Source organism: Xenopus laevis, chromosome 2L (assembly GCF_017654675.1).
Source record: "Xenopus laevis strain J_2021 chromosome 2L, Xenopus_laevis_v10.1, whole genome shotgun sequence".
In the NCBI taxonomy this organism is placed as follows: Eukaryota; Metazoa; Chordata; class Amphibia; order Anura; family Pipidae; genus Xenopus; species Xenopus laevis.
This window is the reverse complement of record NC_054373.1, coordinates 63075289-63095307: the sequence shown is the minus strand read 5'-3', so window position 1 is coordinate 63095307 and position 20019 is coordinate 63075289. Positions and strand designations below refer to the sequence as shown.

At 38.4% G+C, this 20019-nt stretch overlaps 1 protein-coding gene across 11 annotated transcripts in view; it reads left to right on the top strand.

Moving 5' to 3' along the window:
• cuedc1.L (CUE domain containing 1 L homeolog) overlaps positions 1-20019 on the top strand; it is a 92743-nt gene that overhangs the window by 53557 nt on the left and 19167 nt on the right. For all 11 annotated transcript variants that reach the window (NM_001086219.1, XM_041580848.1, XM_041580843.1 and 8 more), the window contains 4 exons: positions 1338-1465; positions 10592-10718; positions 13759-13942; positions 16000-16083. In NM_001086219.1, the coding sequence (NP_001079688.1) occupies positions 1338-1465; positions 10592-10718; positions 13759-13942; positions 16000-16083 (523 nt within the window). The remainder of the gene's footprint in view (positions 1-1337; positions 1466-10591; positions 10719-13758; positions 13943-15999; positions 16084-20019) is intronic.

The window sequence follows — 20019 nt, the reverse complement described above, 5'->3', positions numbered from 1 at the left end:
TTTTATTGGCTAACCAATAATTGTCCAGTCATAAAGGTAAAGGTTGAGATCATGTAAGAAAGTGCTGTTCAATATATTTGGTCATTATGGGCATGCTGGGGGCCACATACATCTTTTGAAGGGCTTCAGCCAGATGGGCCTTCTATTGGACCACCCTACAATAAATAATTATACTGCCAAAACAAAAGTTATAATAGATTTTTTTAAATTCTGCTTAATATCTGTAACTGAATACACTTTAAAGGGATCTTAGCAATGTTAAGGTTAAGAGACTTACACCTCGTTTTTAGCCTTACAAACCATGTAAACCTGGTTATTCTACTTCATTAGAAAAAATAATAAATCTGTGTATAAAAGGAACAGCTATAATTTAACATGGATGATATTACTCTAATGATAGCTGTCCTCACATAGAACCTAGTAGACCGATTTGGGGTCTGACAATATCCCAGAAATGGAGAGTATTCTGATAAGGGGCAATGTAATAAAAATTGCAGTCTGGTAACTGACGGCAACTAATCAGAATATTAGGGATGCACCGAATCCAGGATTCGGTTCGGGATTCGACCAGGATTCGGCCTTTTTCAGCAGGATTCAGATTCGTCTGAATCATTCTGCCTGGCCGAATCCGAATCCTAATTTGCATATGCAAATTAGGGGCAGGGAGGGAAATTGCGTGACTTTTTGTCACAAAACAAGAAAGTAAAAAATGTTTTCCCCTTCCCACCCCTAATTTGCATATGCAAATGAGGGGTCGGCTTCGGTTCGGTATTCGGCCGAATCGTTCGCAAAGGATTCGGGGGTTCGGCCGAATCCAAAATAGTGGATTCGGTGCATCCCTACAGAATATATATTTGTTTCTTGGTATTTATATATCACCATCACATTTTCTGCAGTGTTTTACAGAGAATACACATAATTCATATTATTCCCTGTCCCAGTGGAGCTTGAAATCTAAGGCCATACATAGCAGGGTCAGTACAATAGCTTGTAATGGCTGCCTTTTTGAAGGCATCTAATAATGTTTGCTGTAAATTACTACATCTGGCGCTAACTTTGTAAACTATATAAACAACTCGTAAACTCAGATGCTGGCCAAGAAGTATTGGTGCCCAAGCCAGTAACACTACTTTCCCCACCCTTTTTCTCGCTCCACCCCCATCTTTGCACACTCCTCCACCTACCCTGCTCAGTCTGCCCAGTTTTCTTCCTTTCCAAATGATAGCTCCCCTCCAATAGCATCCACCTTCATTGCACCCAAGGTATGTGCCTCTGTTGCCTTTCCCTAGTAAACTACTTTTTAACATCTCTCCATTGTTATATATATATATTTACAGATTTTGGAAAGAACTCTGGAGCCAGATAGCTCTGATGAGGAGCCCCCTCCAGTTTATTCCCCTCCTGCTTATGACATGCCTTCATTTGACAGATCTAATCTACAAACACCACCAACTCCTCCTCCTAGGTAAGATATTGATCAAACTGTGCGTTTATTTTCATATATGTAGCCAATTTGTACAAAATATGCAACAAATGAGGAGCATAAGGAAAGGTCACACTTAACTTTAGGATGCAGTTTATATTCTTTATTATTTAACGACTATTGAAACATATTTGTTTTACCATCATTATATTTTAATTTATTAATATCACTATTTAGTACCTACAAATACAGTCTTTATCATTATCTACCCAAGAGAAGTTAACAATCTAAGGTTCCTATCTGTCACGATCGCCGCCCGGAGCAGGTCCAGGAGCTCCGGGCGGCGCGTCCTTCCCTGCCGGCGTCGCTTCCAAGATGGCGGCGCCCATGGCCGCCACGTGGGTAGCGGCGCCGGCGCGATGAGGTCAGCGCGCTGACGTCGGCGCAAGGACGCCAATGATGTCACTATGGCGCCAAATTTGAAATAAAAACGCTACCTGGATGCCAGAATGGCGCCCAAGTATAGGAATACATTTCCTAAGTGTTTCCTGGGTTTCCTGTGTGCTGATTTTGCTGATCCTGTTCCTGAATACTTATCTTGACCCCTGCCTGGACTTTGGACTTTGCTGTTATCTGCCTGCCCCTGAACTCTTGCCTGGATCCTGACTACTCTTCGAATTAACCCTTTGGACACCACGACCTTGCTCCCTCAAGAGGGCTTCCTCCTCGATCCTGACTACCTCCCTGGAGGGAGCTCCCGGCTCCCTGACACTATCACATTTAAACAACATAAGGGTCAATTTCATAAGGACCCAGGATGAAAAGCTGTAATTTTGTGCATCTTATTTTTACAGATGGTTACCATTGTGAGGAGTTTTAACACACCTACAAACTTTCTTGTTTTTTTAATAATTGTATTAAATCCTGAAAATACCTTAATGTAAGAGGTAGGGTTACAGAAAAGCAGATTCAGATATGAACTGCATGACCCAGATAACTCAGTTTATAGCACTGAGGGTCCTTTATTCAATATGAATGAAGTGTATTTGACCCAATTCATGTGTGGGATACAGGTATTGTGCTCCATTTGTTGTATTTTATGTAGGAGAGGATAAGTCAATACTTAAATCATATTAGAGGTAATCAAATAATCAAAAAGTCTAGTAACCCAAAGCAACCATTCATGTTAGCTATTTAAACAGGTGATCAGTAAATGCCAACTACTTTTCCTATGGGTTTCTAGATACAAACATTGTGGCTTTTTACCCCATTTGCTTGATCTGGCTATTACCAGTGGAACCAGATATGGCTTTGGGACAGGTTCCTGATAACTGAAACTTACTTGGCAGAATGACATGATTGAATGTATCAAATGCCTTTTCAAAATCAAAAGAAAAATGCTCCTGTAACTTGTGCATGCCCCACAGCTCACTGTATATTGTTACACCGCTGGAACAGCTAGGTATGCTGACCATAAGCCAGACTGGAACTTTTACTTACTGTAACTCTTTATAGGGAATAAAATTTGGTGTTATATAAAAAATAATGCTAATAAATAAAGTTAACTTTTCTAGCGTTGCAGGAACAATATACTCCTTTATATAAAAAGTTACTTAAACACTATCTGAACTTCCATAAATAAATATAAACATATTTTAAACAGACATACATGATTTCAAAAATTAAAAGGAAATCACAGTAGTCTTCTCTGGGACCAGGTCCACAGCCCCCTTAAGGTTCACAGGCATGTCACTTGCTCTTGTCCTGATCCAAGAAACCCCCTGGTACCAGTATGGGATCCATTATCCAGTAAGCTCCAAATTACAGGAAGGCTACTCTCCTAGACTCCATTTTAATCAACTAATTACATATTTTTTAAAAATGATTTCCTCATTTTTTTAATAAAACAGTCTGATGCAATGAAACTGTAATGGAGGCAGAAAAAGGATTAATTAATGTTTAAATATTGTCCAAAAGTCACCAAGAATTGTGTGAACCAAGCTGTGTGCCCAATGCGAAGAGGGAGGATTGGCTCTCCCCAACTTCCATCTGTACTATCTAGCTTCGCAACTATACTATCTTCACTGGTGCTTTAACACTGACCCATATAACCCAAAGTTGCAATTGCAAGCTCTTCTACTATCCTCATGGGAAAGCCTTTGCAACTTCCCCTATCGTATACTCTAAGACTCCAGCCCTTTACCAATTACATTAACTACCCCTCACAAGTCCTGGCTAGCAGCTCTTAAGACCTGGGGGTATACACCACCATTACTGTCCCCCACCTCCCTCTGTGGGGAAACTCATACTTACCTCACTTCAGGACCATACAAGACCCTGCCTTCTGGCCGAGCCAGGGTATAAAATGCCTGAAAGACCTTCTTGATAATAATACCTTTCCTACATATCCTACACTTCAACACAAAGTTCTACTTTTTAAGTTCTTTCAACTACAACATACCTTCTATTCCCAATTCACCACCCTTAGCCCCCAACTGTCCTGCCTCACCTTAGAAGACATTCTCCACGACCCCAGCCCCTCAAAACGAATGTCCCGGCTCTATCAGCAACTTCTTCGGTCTGGCCCCAAACCCTTTCAGATAACTCAGGAATGGACCAGCAAAATTACAGGCCTTGCACAAGATGATTGGGAGGAAGCAATAGACAATGTATATGCTGGCCTTATCTCACTGAAAGATAAGCTAATAATATATGTAACCACCAAACCCCTCAAACAAATGGGCTGAATCCCTCTCGACTCCTGCCCCAGGTGTCAGCAACATAAGTTGTGAATTACTTAGCAGACAACCTTGACTTCCCAAGGGTAATATCTCCCAACTATTTGCCTTTTAGGAGTCGTAGAAGAGAAAATTCCAGCCAAATATGCTTGCCTTTGTTACCCCATCTTACTCTTTTATGCTAAAAAACTGTAGCACTCCACTGGATGGGTAACCTCCCACCCTCTCTTAAAGCTTGGGTGCAGCTGGTTAACAGTGTAGTACCCCTCTATAAACTCACATTTGAGGCTAGGGGAGCATCAACGAAATTTGATAAAATCTGGGGCCCATGAAGTGACATTGACCCGAACCCCCGTAGAGAGACTCAGATAGATAAACCCTCTTGCGCTTAGACAGTGGGGGATCACTTTATTAAATCTGGAGGACTAAATGTAGCCCCTCAGCTGAACTATACAATGGTGTTTTGGTCTGTCCATCTATACCCGCTAGCGACCTTTGCTGTAATATGCTTTGTGTCAACTTGTGTGGTTTACCTATCTTTTGGACCTTATGTGGAATAGTCTGCTCAACTGTCTGTCATGTATGCAATTGATGTGTGTTAAAAAAAATAAAATTTACCTTTAAAAAAATATTGTCCAAAAGTAATAAAAAGAATGAAGAAAACTGACATGGTCAGATTGGCCTTCCAGAGCAACAGAGAATGTCCAAGTGTGCCGCAGTCTATAAAATCTGCATCATCCTATTTTTTCCATAGCTGTATAAAACACCAATATTAATAATACTTGTTTGTGTATGTATGTGTTTTTTTGTTTATTTAGTGCTACTTGGTCAGTAGTAGCTCTAGGGTTTCCCTGCGTCAATGGGTGCGGAAGTTCTCGATTCAGAATGGAAGTCAGTAGTGACACCAAGTGCAGCTCTACTGAAGTGCAAAGAGCACATGTTGACGCAAATACCTTTAAAGAATAGGGTTTAACTTACTGCTGGAAAAAAGTGCAGTGGTTGAAACTGCACTTGTTGTCGTAATTGACCCCTAAAGTCCTGTTTACTTGTTTGGGTAAACTTTTGTAAATTATCTACTTTTGGCTGGCCCTCGGCAGAGCCCAAACCAAGGGTGAGATTTGGGATAAATGCTGCTTGCTACCCTGACAACTCCTAGCACAGTAGCAGAGAAATTCAGTAGTAGTAGGGGCATGGTACAAAATGTAAAATATGGTAGCAACCGTCATGTTTTTTAAAACTTTGCACCTTATTCTGCATTTATGCCCAATAGGTGCAGGGTTTTGTCCTTGAAAATGGACAGCAAAGACCTGCGCTTCTTTCATGAATGCAGCACTGTACAGGGCTGCTTTGTGCTTGATTGTGCAGATCATTGCAGCCATAACAAATAAGAGCATGGGCCCTAAGGGGGACATTTTTTGCACCTCTTAGTCGTCATATGCTTTTGCCTGGGGCAATGGTAAATGAGGCCCTAATGTTTAATACATCTGTAAGCATAACATCTGAGCACATTTAGGGGGTTATTTATTACAGTCTTAATTTATCTCATTATTTCTATTAAAAAAAAAGTCCAACCAACTCTGAATTGCCGATTGGACCTTGTTTATCATAGAGAAAGCTCGCTACAATTGGTTCGGGCAAAAAATCTGAAAAATCTGATTTCCCTCCAAAATTAGAAAAAAACTCCCAGATTTTTGGCCGAAGCTCAGTTCGGACCATGATAATGAAAGGGGACCTTTGCCATTGACTTCTACAGGACCCCGACAGCTTGGAGATAGTGGATTTTCGGATTCAGACTTTTTTCAGCCTCGGGGTATAATAAATTCTGAAAAAAGTTTTTTGTGATTTTTGTATTCGAAGTTTGATAAGTAACCCCCTTAGTGTTCCAAAAGGGGTGTTTCAGCTAAATTCTAAAATCCTTTGATTTATAAATCTTTTCAGTGATAAAAATACACATCTCGTTACATATGTCCAAAATTAAACATTACAAAAATGTAATCACAGGAGCTGATGCTGTTTGCAGGTTTATGTGCAGGCAATATGCTCTTCGCTCTTACGCTCTTCGCTTTATTTATCTACATTATTCATGTTCATGTAGATGAAAACAAGTCAGTTTTGAGACATGACCTTTTCTGCTTTTTGAAATTATTTTTTCTAAGGCTTTTTGTAATTATATTCTGAAATGTGCTTCATGCTATAACACAAGCAGCAAATTAATATTCAGTCATGCACATCAAATGATCTGATGTTTGCCTAGAAACAAGCTTTGTGTGTTTAGTTGGCTATAGCATGTTCAGCATAAATGCACATACACACTGTGCCACACACTGGGGCTTTGCAGAACAGCAGCTATTTATTTTCTAATGAAATCTCCACATTCCAATGGGCTGAAGTCACTAAGCAGTTGTGGGGAATGTTTTATATTATTGAAGTGCCCTTGTCAAATGCACAGCTTGCTCAAACCAGTACTGCGCTTTCAGGAAATGGTAGATATCTTTTAAGATTAAGTTCAAAACTGCAGTGTCTTGTGATTTCTAATAACAAGTTAGGCACGTTAGTTTGTTCAGAAAATGTAATTAATGCATTATATAGCCTTCCTTAAATATATCAGTGAATCTGATTCAGTGTAAAGCAACAAATAAAGAACAAAGGACCCTATTTATACACTGCAGAAGGATGAATGTATCTTATTTCAGTAATAGGTAGTAATGTCGTAGTAATATTAAAATAGCTGTTGATAGCAGAAAGAAAATAGTATAATGCCACTGTACCTGTATAGAATTTCAATGACTAATTATATTGTAATGGTTTTTTTCTCTCTTTTTGCCAACATACAACAGATGTTGCCAGTTCTGAAGTGGAAAGAACGATGAAAATGTTTTGGGAGTAAAACATTTTTGTCAAGTTTTGTAACCAGGCTCATCTCTTTTGGTTTTCATGATTTGGAAACAGTGCCCAAAATGTGCTTTGTTGCACCCCCAGTACACCTTCAGCAAGCTATTTAACAAATGATATTGTTTACTTAGTAACCTAGAAGTCATGATTGAAAAAAGACACACATCCATCAAGTTGAAGCCCTTTGTCTAAATGAAACCTGCCTAACTGTTAGTTAATCCAAATGAGATCACTTCATCTGAAACCTTCTTGATTTCCTTCCTGACTTCAAGAGGGCAACTGGACCAGTTACTGTTCAGTCACTGAGAGCTAATCTTAGTAACAATGTATTTTCTCCATTGATAAGACCCTTTCTGAAACTAATGTAGCTAATGCTAATGATTCTGCCAGTACAGCTGCATGAGGGACAGAATTTTGCAACTTCACAACTGTCTCTCTAAATATATCTTTTATTGTATATTAAGATCTCTATTCTTTTACCTGAATGGATGCCATTGTGTCTGCTGGAATGGCCTACTGGTAATAAAGAATTGCAGAGTTTATCCTATGATTCCCTTATATATTTATACATAGTTATCATATATCCCCTTAAGTGCCTCTTCTCCAGTGTAAACAATCTCAACTTGGCCAATCTTTCTTCATAACCGAGACCTTCCATGTCCTTTATCAACATAGTCATCTGTCTTTGCTGACTTTTCTCAATTTAATTATCCCCAATCAATTTGGGGCACTGAAAATCAAAACCTAAATTGAAAAAATTAGGACTTACCAGTGCTTGTAAAAGGGAAGAATCGTAAAGATAGATGGATCTGTTATATTAATTTATTGTTGTGGGGTTATGTAATAAAAGGTGCTACGTTTGCTACTGGTCTAATAACCTATATCAACCAAACTCCACAAAATTACAGCACTAAGTCTTCAGTGCCTAAAGCCGAAGCTAGTTCGTCTATAAAATAATAAATGCTAGATATGAAGAAGATGTAATTCATGTTTTGCACACGCCGATTGTTGTGGCAGCGCACTCCGGTATCTTTTTTACAGCATTGCTTCTTCCCAAGCCATAGGTAAAAATAACAGTCTTTATTAACACATCCGATTTACAGATAAAATAGTATCTGAGGTCTGACGTGTTTCGTGTTTGCACTCTTCCTCAGAGACCTCAGCCCTCATTAACATAAACCCAGGGATTAACCCACCCATATAATTAATATATTAACACTCACAAAGAAGAGAAGGAATTTAACAGCTGTAACAGTTTAAAATTATTAAGTAAATCAGATATGTTCCAATTTATTTATTATACATAAAACTTTCTACAATCTTATGTTTTCCATTTTAATTCATATATCAGTTGTATTATGTTATCATCAATTTCATAATTTTATTAATAAATAAATCTCCCAACTATCATGACTGTACATATGATTTACTACAATCCTGTATATATATTTCCCTGGGTATTGTAATTGATACTGTGTCGGTTTATTCATTACTTTACAAAGTTAATAAAATGTTGTGATTCAAATGGATGCCTAATGTGTTTCATTTCCACACTTAAAATAACATCTTATGTCTATAACTGAATTTAACCCTTGAGACTGTCTTGTATGCAGTTTATAGATCCAATTAACTTATGCCCTTTAGTAGTTTAGTTTGCAGGTCACCTCCTCTTGGGCACAGGACCACTCTCTCTATGCCGAGACTAACTCTGCATCTCCACCATTACATTCACTGCAGTGCCTCGATACTGGTGTGCCCTCGCTCCCAGACCTTATAGTGTTCAAATGCTCTCTTATTCTATTCTTTAAGTTCCTAGTGGTGCATCCTACGTACTGCTTCTGGCATTTCTTTCAGATATACCACCAATTTTGTATTGCAATTTATATAGCTCTTTATTTGATGTATCTCAAATTATGTATTAGCAGGTACCAAGTTGCCTCCAGTATTTAGCATGTTGCTGCTTCTGAATAGTTGCTATACCTATCTAGATTGTGTTACGCTACATTAAAATGTACTTGACACTGAATCTACTCTGCATGTAACACACCTTGTGGATTCACATTTGAACATCCCACGAGTATTGGCGTATGTGAGCGCAAATCACGTCCCCATTGCGGTCCCACGCACCTGAACGTAACACACCCCTCCAAAAATAAAATAATTATGTATTAGCAGGTACCAAGTTGCCTCCAGTATTTAGCATTTTGCTGCTTCTGAATAGTTGCTATACCTATCTAGATTGTGTTACGCTACATTAAAATGTACTTGACACTGAATCTACTCTGCATGTAACACACCTTGTGGATTCACATTTGAACATCCCACAAGTATATAACCATGTCTCCAACCTCGATTCCCTACTAAATAAACTTGGGGCCAACACCATTCCTTATGTGGGAGCTTTCCTTGCCACAGCTCAAACACCAGGTTCAATTATTTGTTTAAAAGTCTTATGCCCATATAGTATTGGCAAATGCTTGTTTAAAATGCCCTTGATCTTGTTAAATTGTGCACTATACTTAATACTCATTGTGAGTTTCTGTTTTTCTTCTATATCTTTTGTCACCTTTTTAATTGAGTCTATATTTCTATAATGTTTGTAATTTGTTTTATTTACTCTACTTGCCCTAATATTTCCTTCCATTTAATTTAGTCCTGGCAGAATCTAAAGCCAAATTAAAAGCATTCTGCAAAACATTTATGTTATATCCCTTCTGTAAGAACCTATCCCATAGTTTACACGATTCCTCAATAAACTTCTCATCTGTACTACAGTTCCTGCATAGGAGCAGGAAATTTGCATTCGGGATACCTCCATTAAAATGCCTTGGATGACACAAATCTGCTCTTAAAAGAGAGTTCCCTGTGTAGGGTTTAGTATATACTGTAGTTAAGTTCCTCCCTCCCTCTAGACATGTCAATAGATCTAGGTATGCAATATTTTCTATGCTATAGCACATGGTAAATTTGAAATTTAAGATCTTATTATTTAAACTTGCAACAAATGCTTCAAACTGTTTTTTTACCTCCGGCCCATACATAAAGAAGATCATCTATATAGCATCGAACAGAATTATATGTTCCAGACTCGTTCTGTCACCCCCATATATAGGTTGGAGTATGTGAGCGTAAATCACGTCCCCATTGCGGTCCCACGCACCTGAACGTAACACACCCCTCCAAAAATAAAATAATTATGTATTAGCAGGTACCAAGTTGCCTCCAGTATTTAGCATTTTGCTGCTTCTGAATAGTTGCTATACCTATCTAGATGGGATTTAATTGCTATCATACCTTTATCATGGGGGATACTCGAATAGAGTGATACCACATCTGCTGTACCCCATCCATAGGAACTCCTCCACTCCAATCCATGAAGTAACTTCAAAACATCCCGCAGTGTCCTTTAGATAAGAATCTAATTGCTTAACTAACAGTTGTAATAGTAAATCTATAAGTTCTGACAGCCCTTCATGTTTTGCTTTTAAATAGTTTTTTTTTGTATTGAATATTAATACATTTTTTAATTTCGTTGTAGGACTGATGTACTGAGTTCCAGTGGCTCACAAGTAGCAAAACAGTGCAGAAGATGGAATCCTCCTTTAGTAGGAAACCTACCAGATGATTTTCTACGCATTTTACCCCAACAGATGGATAGTATTCAGGTGATAATCCTAGTTTAATTATGATTTCATTTCTTACAGAGAAGTTCGTGATCAAAATAAGTAAATTTCTTTAGAAAGGTAAAATTGTGCATAACTATACATTTGAAAGAATTGCAGTTGCAGTAGTTTTTTCCTTAAACAAAAAAAAAAAAAAAGAAAATATACCAACTGTAAAGCTTTCAAAAATCTTGTTAGGCTTTCTAAAATTCTCAGAGACTTCACTTAGACAAGCAGGACTAGTCAAGGCTCAAAATAATCTTTTGATGTTAATGTTATAATGTGGCTAAATGCATAAAAGTTATTTCCAATTTCTATAGACAACAGGACATTTTTTTGGAAGAACTGGCAAGCCTATGACACAGAAAACCACAGAGGTCAAATCACCTGGTGCACATTAGCCATATGCACTATAATGCAATACAATGGAACACAGCAGATTTTTTTCTTCTGTAGACAAATATTATGATTCATTATAATTCTGCCATTAACTACTTAAAGCAAGTATCTTGGGAGTAATATTAATGCATTTTCTCAGCACACCTGGTATTGTATATATATCAAAAAGAGAAATGAACTAGATCCTGCCAATAGTCATTACTGAGCACACAGGTTTTTCATTGTGACTTGCAGCATGACCAGATCTATACTAGAACTTTAATCCAAGGCTTTAGACTAGTGAATGTACCACAAGATGGCATAGAAACTGGTTGTTTTATATGAAAAGGTAATACACTTAATTGAAAAAAAAAACATTGGATCTTACTGATTTAGCTTCTATAAATAATCAGAAAGGTTATATTGCAATCCCTAACATATGTTTTCATATCCTTTGTCTGACTGTCTTTACTGCATTTGTTTAACATTTTGTCAGTATCACTTTCCCTGAAACAGTATAGTGCTCTGCTATTAATAGGATTCTCTCTATTCCTGTGGATTAATTATGATTATCATGCCTCATGTATGTAATTAAGACAAAGATAATTGAATTACATTTTCCAAATATATCTATCCAGCAGACCAACAGACATTTAGGGTAATTTCACACTGAGCGTTTTGGGGAGATTTAGTCGCCTGGCGACTAATCTCCCCGAATGCCCTCCCTCACTTTGCGCTGGCTAAAATGAAAAATCGCCGGCGCTAATCACACGCGCCGATTCGTTTTCGGAAGTCGCACAAAGTTTCCTCATGAGGAAACTTCGGAAAACAAAATGCCGCGTGTGATTCGCGCCTTCGGAGAGATTGGTCGCCGCAAAGATGAAATGATTAGTCGCCAGGCTACTAAATCTCCCCGAAATGATCAGTGTGACCTTACCCTTAAAGGAGTGGTTTACTTTTAAAGGGATACTGTCATGGGAAAAAAAAAATTTTTCAAAATGAATCAGCTAATAGTGCTGCTCCAGCAGAATTCTGCACTGAAATCAGTTTCTCAAAAGAGCAAACAAATTGTTTTATATTCAATTTTGAAATTTGACATGGGGCTAGACATATTGTCAATTTCCCAGCTGCCCCGAGTCATGTGACTTGTGCTCTGATAAACTTCAATCACTCTTTACTGCTGTACTGCAAGTTGGAGTGATATCACCCCTCCCTTCCCCCCCCAGCAGCCAAACAAAAGAACAATGGGAAGGTAACCAGATAGCAGCTCCCTAACACAAGATAACAGCTGCCTGGTAGATCTAAGAACAGCACTTATTAGTAAAAACCCATGTCCCACTGAGACACATTCAGTTACATTGAGAAGGAAAAACAGCAGCCTGCCAGAAAGCATTGCTCTCCTAAAGTGCAGGCACAAATCACATGACCAGGGGCAGCTGGGAAATTGACAAAATGTCTAGCCCCATGTCAGATTTCAAAATTGAATATAAAAAATTCTGTTTGCTCTTTTGAGAAATGGATTTCAGTGGAGAATTCTGCTTTTTTCCCATGACAGTATCCCTTTAAGTTAACTTTTAGTATGTTCAACAACAAATTAAATATTTCAATAAACTTTAGAGCTAACAATTCAGTAATTATTTTATGAGAGTTTCCTTGATTTATATACTTAGGTGAAGCATAGATGGGGTAGATGTACCTGAAACTCACTCCAGAGAGTTTGATGTCTTAAAATACATTAAAAAGTGTACCGCACAAGGTCTAACCACGCATAAAGAATTAAAATATGAATGGAGTGCTTGACAAACGAATGCACTTTGTTTAAATATCTTAAAAGGAACATCTTGGTTTTATATACAGTTATTGTATATTTCAACTGAGGAGCTTTTTAAGGAAAAGAAGGGACACTGTGGACAGGTTGGGAGCAACATGGCTAAAAGCCAGGGCCCAGATGTAATTCCACTTATTCTTAGAACTGTTCATTTTGAAATTTGAGAAAGAAGTCACTTTGGAGTGTAGGGAATACTGTTTCATTCAAAATAGATTCTGATCACAGTTCAGTAGAAAATGTTGATAGAGTACTTGCCCTGATCTGCCCAGCTATGTGGATATGGTTATGGAGCATAGTGTTCATTTTCACATAATTTCATAACAGAATATGAGCTTATACTCCAAGAGGCTACTTAAGGGCAGCAAACCCATTGCTATTTTTGATGGGATCTAGCAGGGGGTAACTATAGAGGAAGCAGACCCTGCGGCTACAGGGGGGCCCAGGAGGTATATTCACCCCATAAGGTCTGGCCATACGTGTACTGATGATGTTTGCTACATGTGTGCCAAAGCGGCAAACTTCACAACTTTTTTTGTACAATGGATATTGGTTTGTTGATCAAACATATTGAAAAATGTAATCGTGTGATTTCCCTATATCTGACAGTGTATAGTATAGTGTCTTACAGCATGGATACTGACAACAAATGGTACTGCTGGGGCATTATGTAAACTGCAGCTAGTATTTTAATTCTGCTACTCTTGATTTCTCTCTCTCTCTCTCTCTCTCTCTCTCTCTCTCTCTCTCTCTCTCTCAGAAGTTGAATCAAATATGGCACAATACCCAACAGTATTTACTATAACAATGTATTTCAGCCCTCTCATAACATCCTTTTAGAGTTCCCAAAGTGGTCCTTCCAGTGTTCATTATGAGGATACCAAAAAGGAACAGCAATCCATGGAACAGGAAAAGAAATTGAAGCAGTACCTGGAAGATGAGCGGATTGCCCTTTTTCTACAGAATGAAGAATTTATGCGGGAGCTTCAACGTAACAGAGAATTTATTTTGGCACTCGAAAGAGGTACAATGTATAGTTCTTGCATGGCCATATTAATGACGAAGATTGAATTATATTATATATGTATATATTATGCAAAAATCCATGTGTGTGAAAGTTATTTGCAACAGTAATTCTATATTCTTGATGTATACATGGCACCCTTGATATACAGTGAAAGTTTTCCCTCATTTTACATCATTGTTGTTGTCTCTCCAATGTATAATGCATAATACATTTCCCTGGATTTTACACCATTTTTTACTGGTCAACTGAAAAAAATTTGATTTGATGACCAATCACTGCTGCAATAATTATAACAGATTCAACCTATTAAAAGTAGCTCTCCATTTATATGTGATTTTAGAGGCATATGTATGAAAGGGTAAAAATAAGAGTTTACTCTTTAGAAATGTTACAAAAATGCATTATAAATGATTAGTGAGTGGCAGATAGAGGCAATCTCATAGTTTCACACATTTGCCCAGAGTGTTTCATAGTAGCAGTTCAAATATAATAGCTATTTTAACGTACTGATATTTTTAAGACTGCTTAGGCAGTTTCAGACTGGCCCGGCGGGAAACCGGGAAAAAACCCGGTGGGCCCCGACCCTCATGGGCCCCCGCCGGGCCAGACCCCTCTTCTGATACAGGAATTCTAAAAAAAAAAGTTTTCTTTCGGTGCCGCGCAGCGCTGTCTGCGCATGCACCCGCAGTTTGCGCATTCACGCTGTGTGCGCATTCATACAAGAGGGGGCCCTGGACAGAGGTCCCGGTGGGCCCAGGGCCCCCCAGTCTGACCCTGTGCTTAGGACATCATTTTTGGCTATTGCCCCACAAGCATTCAAAATGCTAAAGTAAGCCTAATGTCACATGTGGCATTATCTCCTACAATGCAGTATGCCGGTGAAGAAAACGTCAGTCAGCCCAAAAATGCAGAGTTGCCCAGTATAATTCTAAAATTCATCACATGTGAGCACTGACCTGACAACACTGCTGGAACACAAAGTGAAAGTGGATTGTTGTTTGTTTGGTGTATTTCTGCTGGCAGAGAAATTGCAATATTAGCCTTAGAATAAAATATCTTTATTCACATCGCTTGGACGAATTTCGAATGTTTTTTTTGGCTACTTCGACCATCGAATTGGCTACTTTGACCTTCGAACTAAAAATCGTTCGAATATTCGACCATTCGATAATCGAAGTACTGTCTCTTTAAAACTTCGACCCCCACTTCGCCACCTAAAACCTACCGAGGTGCAATGTTCCTAGCAATTTTTTGGTCAAAGAAAAATCGTTCAATCGATGGATTAAAATCCTTTGAATCGAACGATTCGAAGGATTTAATCGTTCGATCAAACTATTTGCGGTAAATCCTTCGACTTCGATATTCGAAGTCAAAGGATTTACATTTGGCAGTCGAATATCGAGGGTTAATTAACCCTCTATATTCGACCCTATGTAAATCTGCCCCTAAATGTTGGTCTAGACTGTATATAACAATTTATTTGCCTGGTTAATTCATTACACTTCAAATCGGAAATGAAAATAAATACCTTGTAAGGACTATGTCAAATGAGGCATCTTTTTGCATAACCTGGGTACAATGGTTTGCAGGTGATTGTGGTAGAGTTCAATGGAGGTGAGATCTCAGGCATTTTGTTCCCCCCTCCCTGCTACTCTCCGTAGCAAACAAAACAATGAAAAACTCCCCATGAGCAATACCCCTGATCCACTTCCCTCTGCCCCAATTGTGCATTAACAGGCATGGCGTCAGCCTGTAAGTGCACATATTGGGTGGATTTTGGTGCAATAAGTAATAGTATGAATTTTCACATAGTCTATGCTCCAACAGGCCCATGCCGAGTCTGTTATGCCCAGTGATTTCGGAGAAGAAGGAAGTGGATCAGTGTTTTCTCCTCTTAGTGTACATACCCCCATCTCTTTGAACTATTTATTGCCATAGATGACAAAATACTCAAAATTGCTCTGTGCAATTGCCCATAAAGCAATCATTTTAGTACTTGATATAACTATTCTGTGTATTCTAATGTCTTGTATCCTTTTTTTTTTCTTTTAAAGATCGTTTGAAATATGAGTCAAAAAAATCCAAGTCTAACAATAGTCAAGTCAATAAGGATTTCAGCTTTTGCCCTTCAATATCTGGTAAGTTTGCCTTCTTCACAAATTTGCATTTGCAGTCCCTGTAGTGATACCCCTTGTTTTGAGTGAAGTTTCTGAAACATGTTATTGTGTTTATATATCATACCTCCCAACTGTCCCGTTTTCAGTGGGACAGTCCCGCTTGTGACAGTTCAACCCGCAGTCCCGCGTTTTGTACAGAAAAGTCCTGACTTTCTCTGCACTGAACAGCGTAAAGACTGTAATAACTGGAAAAAAAACACAGAAATATGTTCAAACTTTCAGAACCTGCCATATTTTGTAAAATGAACATTGGTAATTAGAGGGTGTGGCCACAAAATGGTCAAAAAAGTTTTTTGGCCCTCTTTTTATTTCCAAAATGTTGGGAGGTATGATATATGTGTATGTTTATAATCTTCTACAATGCTGTTAAAGCTTTGCAGTCCTTTCAATAATTGAATATTTGTAGGGTGCGCACAGTTAAAGAGGTATTCCTAATTTGATTTACCAGTTCATACTGGTAACACATCCCCCTAAACCTGTCTCCCACTGCTGTAGCCACAAAACTTCCTCCCACAAAACATTATTTAACAGCGTATGAGATCTTTAACATTATACATTTATAAATGTAGGATAGATATAACATTTTAAAATATGTTATGCCATGCTGCTTAAGGATGCCATGGACTATGGCACACCATGAAACCAAAATGTGATACTTCATTCCTTTGCTTACCAGGACCAATGCATTGCTGTAACATTTTTTATCACATAATAATAACCAGTCCCCTATCACTGTGAATATTCCATCTACTAACCCATTATATCATATTATGGACAACCCCCCTCCTTTACTTATTGATCCTACTTAAATACTTCCATTTACAACTCTGACCTCAAATCTGACCCCCCATTCCTATTATTTTTCATACCAGCTTGGATGACATGCCAAGCACTGTTCCCATGCCGCCCAAGGAAGGACAGAGGAAATTCCTAGTCATCCATTTCCTTAAAGGAGAGGGAAAGGCTGTATGCCAAAAGTTAGGCACACCACGTGATTATATATACTTACCTCACACCCTGGGCCGGTGCTCTTATCAGGAGAAAACTGCACCCGTCCAGGTGTTCTTCCAGTGAGCACCAAGGAGCGATCAGCTTCCTTCTTCTTTCTTCACATGGCTGTGCATGCACAGTAGCACGAAAAGCCGAACGCTAACAAAGAAGTCCGCTATTTCGTTCTACTGAGCATGCGTCTGCCCTAGGAAATTTGAACCACCGGACCGGTGCAGTTTTCTCCTGATATTTTTTTCCCGGGGTGTGAGGTAAGTATATATAACCTAACTTTTGGCACCCCCAAGTAAATAGGCCTTTCCTTCTCCTTTAAATATCCTGCACCCCAGCTCCATACTCATGCTCCACATATGACCTGCTCCTCAGTCCCATCTTTCCCTGCCCTTCTTCCCACTGTCTCCCAGGTGTTGTTAAAGAAAAAGCAAAACATAGGTATAAATATATGCCTTAGTTAGCAATGTTAACTAAAAATATATATAAAATATAAAAATTAATAAACATTTAATAAGTCTGGGGTGACCGATAATTATATGTGAATAAAGTGCTTTGAACTCACCAGTGACATGCTCAGCTTTAATAATAGAAAAACAAAGAAAAGGTCTAATTTTGGAAACACTTTTTTTCTTGAAAAAACATTCTTTTGTACTTCTGTCTATAAAATCCGTTTAACAGGTACATTGTCCTAGGAGAATGGAAAAAATACAATTCTTACATTTTCTTCACTAATTACTTTAACTCAGATATGCTGTGAAACCCAGTAAGATCTTTCATTTTGCTACTATTTTTATTGCAGTGACGTTCACAGAGTTATTTGCAGCATTTCATACCACTGTATTAAATAGCCAAGTACAACCTTCTGAATTATATTATAAGTTCTTTTTTGTACAATATTTGGATAAAAAGGTCAGACATTTAAAAGGACAGTATAACCTCTTTGTTCAATATGAGTTTAATGGACATGGTACTGTCTGTACATTTTGCCCATTTTAATCCCGAAAAATCTGTATTTTTTATGCTAAACAGGGAACCGAAAGTTCTCCATGTTTGCCCCAAGCGGGGTAGATATTTAGATTACTAGTGCAGAGATAGTCCCCCTGTATAATGAACTCCTGATAACAAAACAGTCGCTACAAAGGGAGACCAGAGGAAGGCTGTAGACTGGTAATCTACCTCACAAGGACCACACATGGAGTAGCTTCTGTTTCCCATGTTGTCTTGTTTAGCTAAAGAAATAACCATAGATTTTTTTTGTAAATAGAAAAATCTACAAGCCCTATTTATGTTGCTCCTTTAACTTAATAGTAATGAAATTGTCTGTTGCCTTAGTGGGAATTTTCATTTGCTATTGCCATACACAAAGCGCGTTGTGTGGAGGTTTTCCAATCTTTGGCAGAGTAGTGTCAGAGTTAAAAATGTGGACTGATATTTTTCTAGTAGCTATGGCGTATTTTTTTGGGTGTATTTGTAGGAGGGCTATCTCCTGATCTTTCGGCAGTTGGTGTGTTAGTAATTGTGCAAACAGGTGGAAGATGGTGCCAAAATAGAGAAATTATTTGACACTCCCATCACATATAAAGTAGAGAGCCCTGGGAGCCACATCCACGCCAACAGGTCCTTGGGTAGGTTTGTATAATTTTTGACCCTCTCTGCAGGGTCCATCTCTGAATCAGGTTAATATTGGCTTCCCTGTGATTCGTACATTTGGTTGCTCCTTGTGGGGCATTTTGCCATTGCTGTATAGTAAAGGTCTTATTCCCACTTATACATGTATGGCAGCTTATCGTTCAGATACTGAGCTTTTAGTAGTTTGTAGCAGTCTGAAATGAGCCATTTCCCGTTCCTGACTTGTTTACAAAGATATTCCATGTATGTTTTTTGCCGAATAGTTTTGTAACCCCTGTTCTAGGAGCGTAGCCAGTCTATGATTTGGAGTTAAGTATAGTTGTCTTAAGGCCAAAGATTATATTTCTCTGCTAGTCTTTCAAACGATTCCAAGGAATTCGCAAAATATAGATCTGTAATTTGTGTGAGCCCAGATTTGCTCCAACGTGAGCTATGGATATGGGGAATAACTTTGATCAAGGCTAATAATGTGAGTATTGGAAAGGAAAATGAACAAAATTTATGTTTAATGGCTAGCATGTGCCATGTTTGTAAGGTAAATCCAGTAGTGGGAAGCAAAATGTTGGTAGTGGGTCTGTTTTGTTTGTTAAGCCAGAAGTATTGCATAAATTGGTGGTGGTCAGTATACCTGGTTTCCAGGCCAACCCACTTTTTTCTGTCCTTGTGGGGCATGCATGCAGATATCTGATTCCAGTACAGATGCCATATGGTATGCCCTTATGTCCGGTTCACCCAAATCACCTGATGCTCTGGAGTATTGTGCTATTTGGAATTTCACTCTTGGGTGCTTGTCTTGCCATATAAAACTTTGTATTGTAGTATTTGTTGTAGTGATCTGAGGTACATGGGTGGCAGCATGATTTGCAGAGTATAACAAGTATAGAATCTGGGGCAATAAGTTAATCTTTATCGCTACTATGCGACCTAACCATGATATATACTATTTTTGCCACTTAGCACAGTCTTTGGTTAATCCAAATACCTTCTTCATTCATACACAAGGCTACACAAATATTGGATGTTCCCATTTTGGCTCAGGGAAGCTGGACTTCCCAGTTGAGGTTCAGATGAAGCAAGGTGGATAAATGTATCTAACATGTTAATTCTCTTGGAAAACAATAGAGGTTGCATGGCAGATGTGTTAATAAAGTCAGCTCAATTTTTCAGATACAGTTTGAGCAAAACGATTTTAAGATGGGTATTAAGAAGACTAGGACATGTTTTCTAATGACCTATGTACGGCCATCAGCATTATACTGAGTAGTC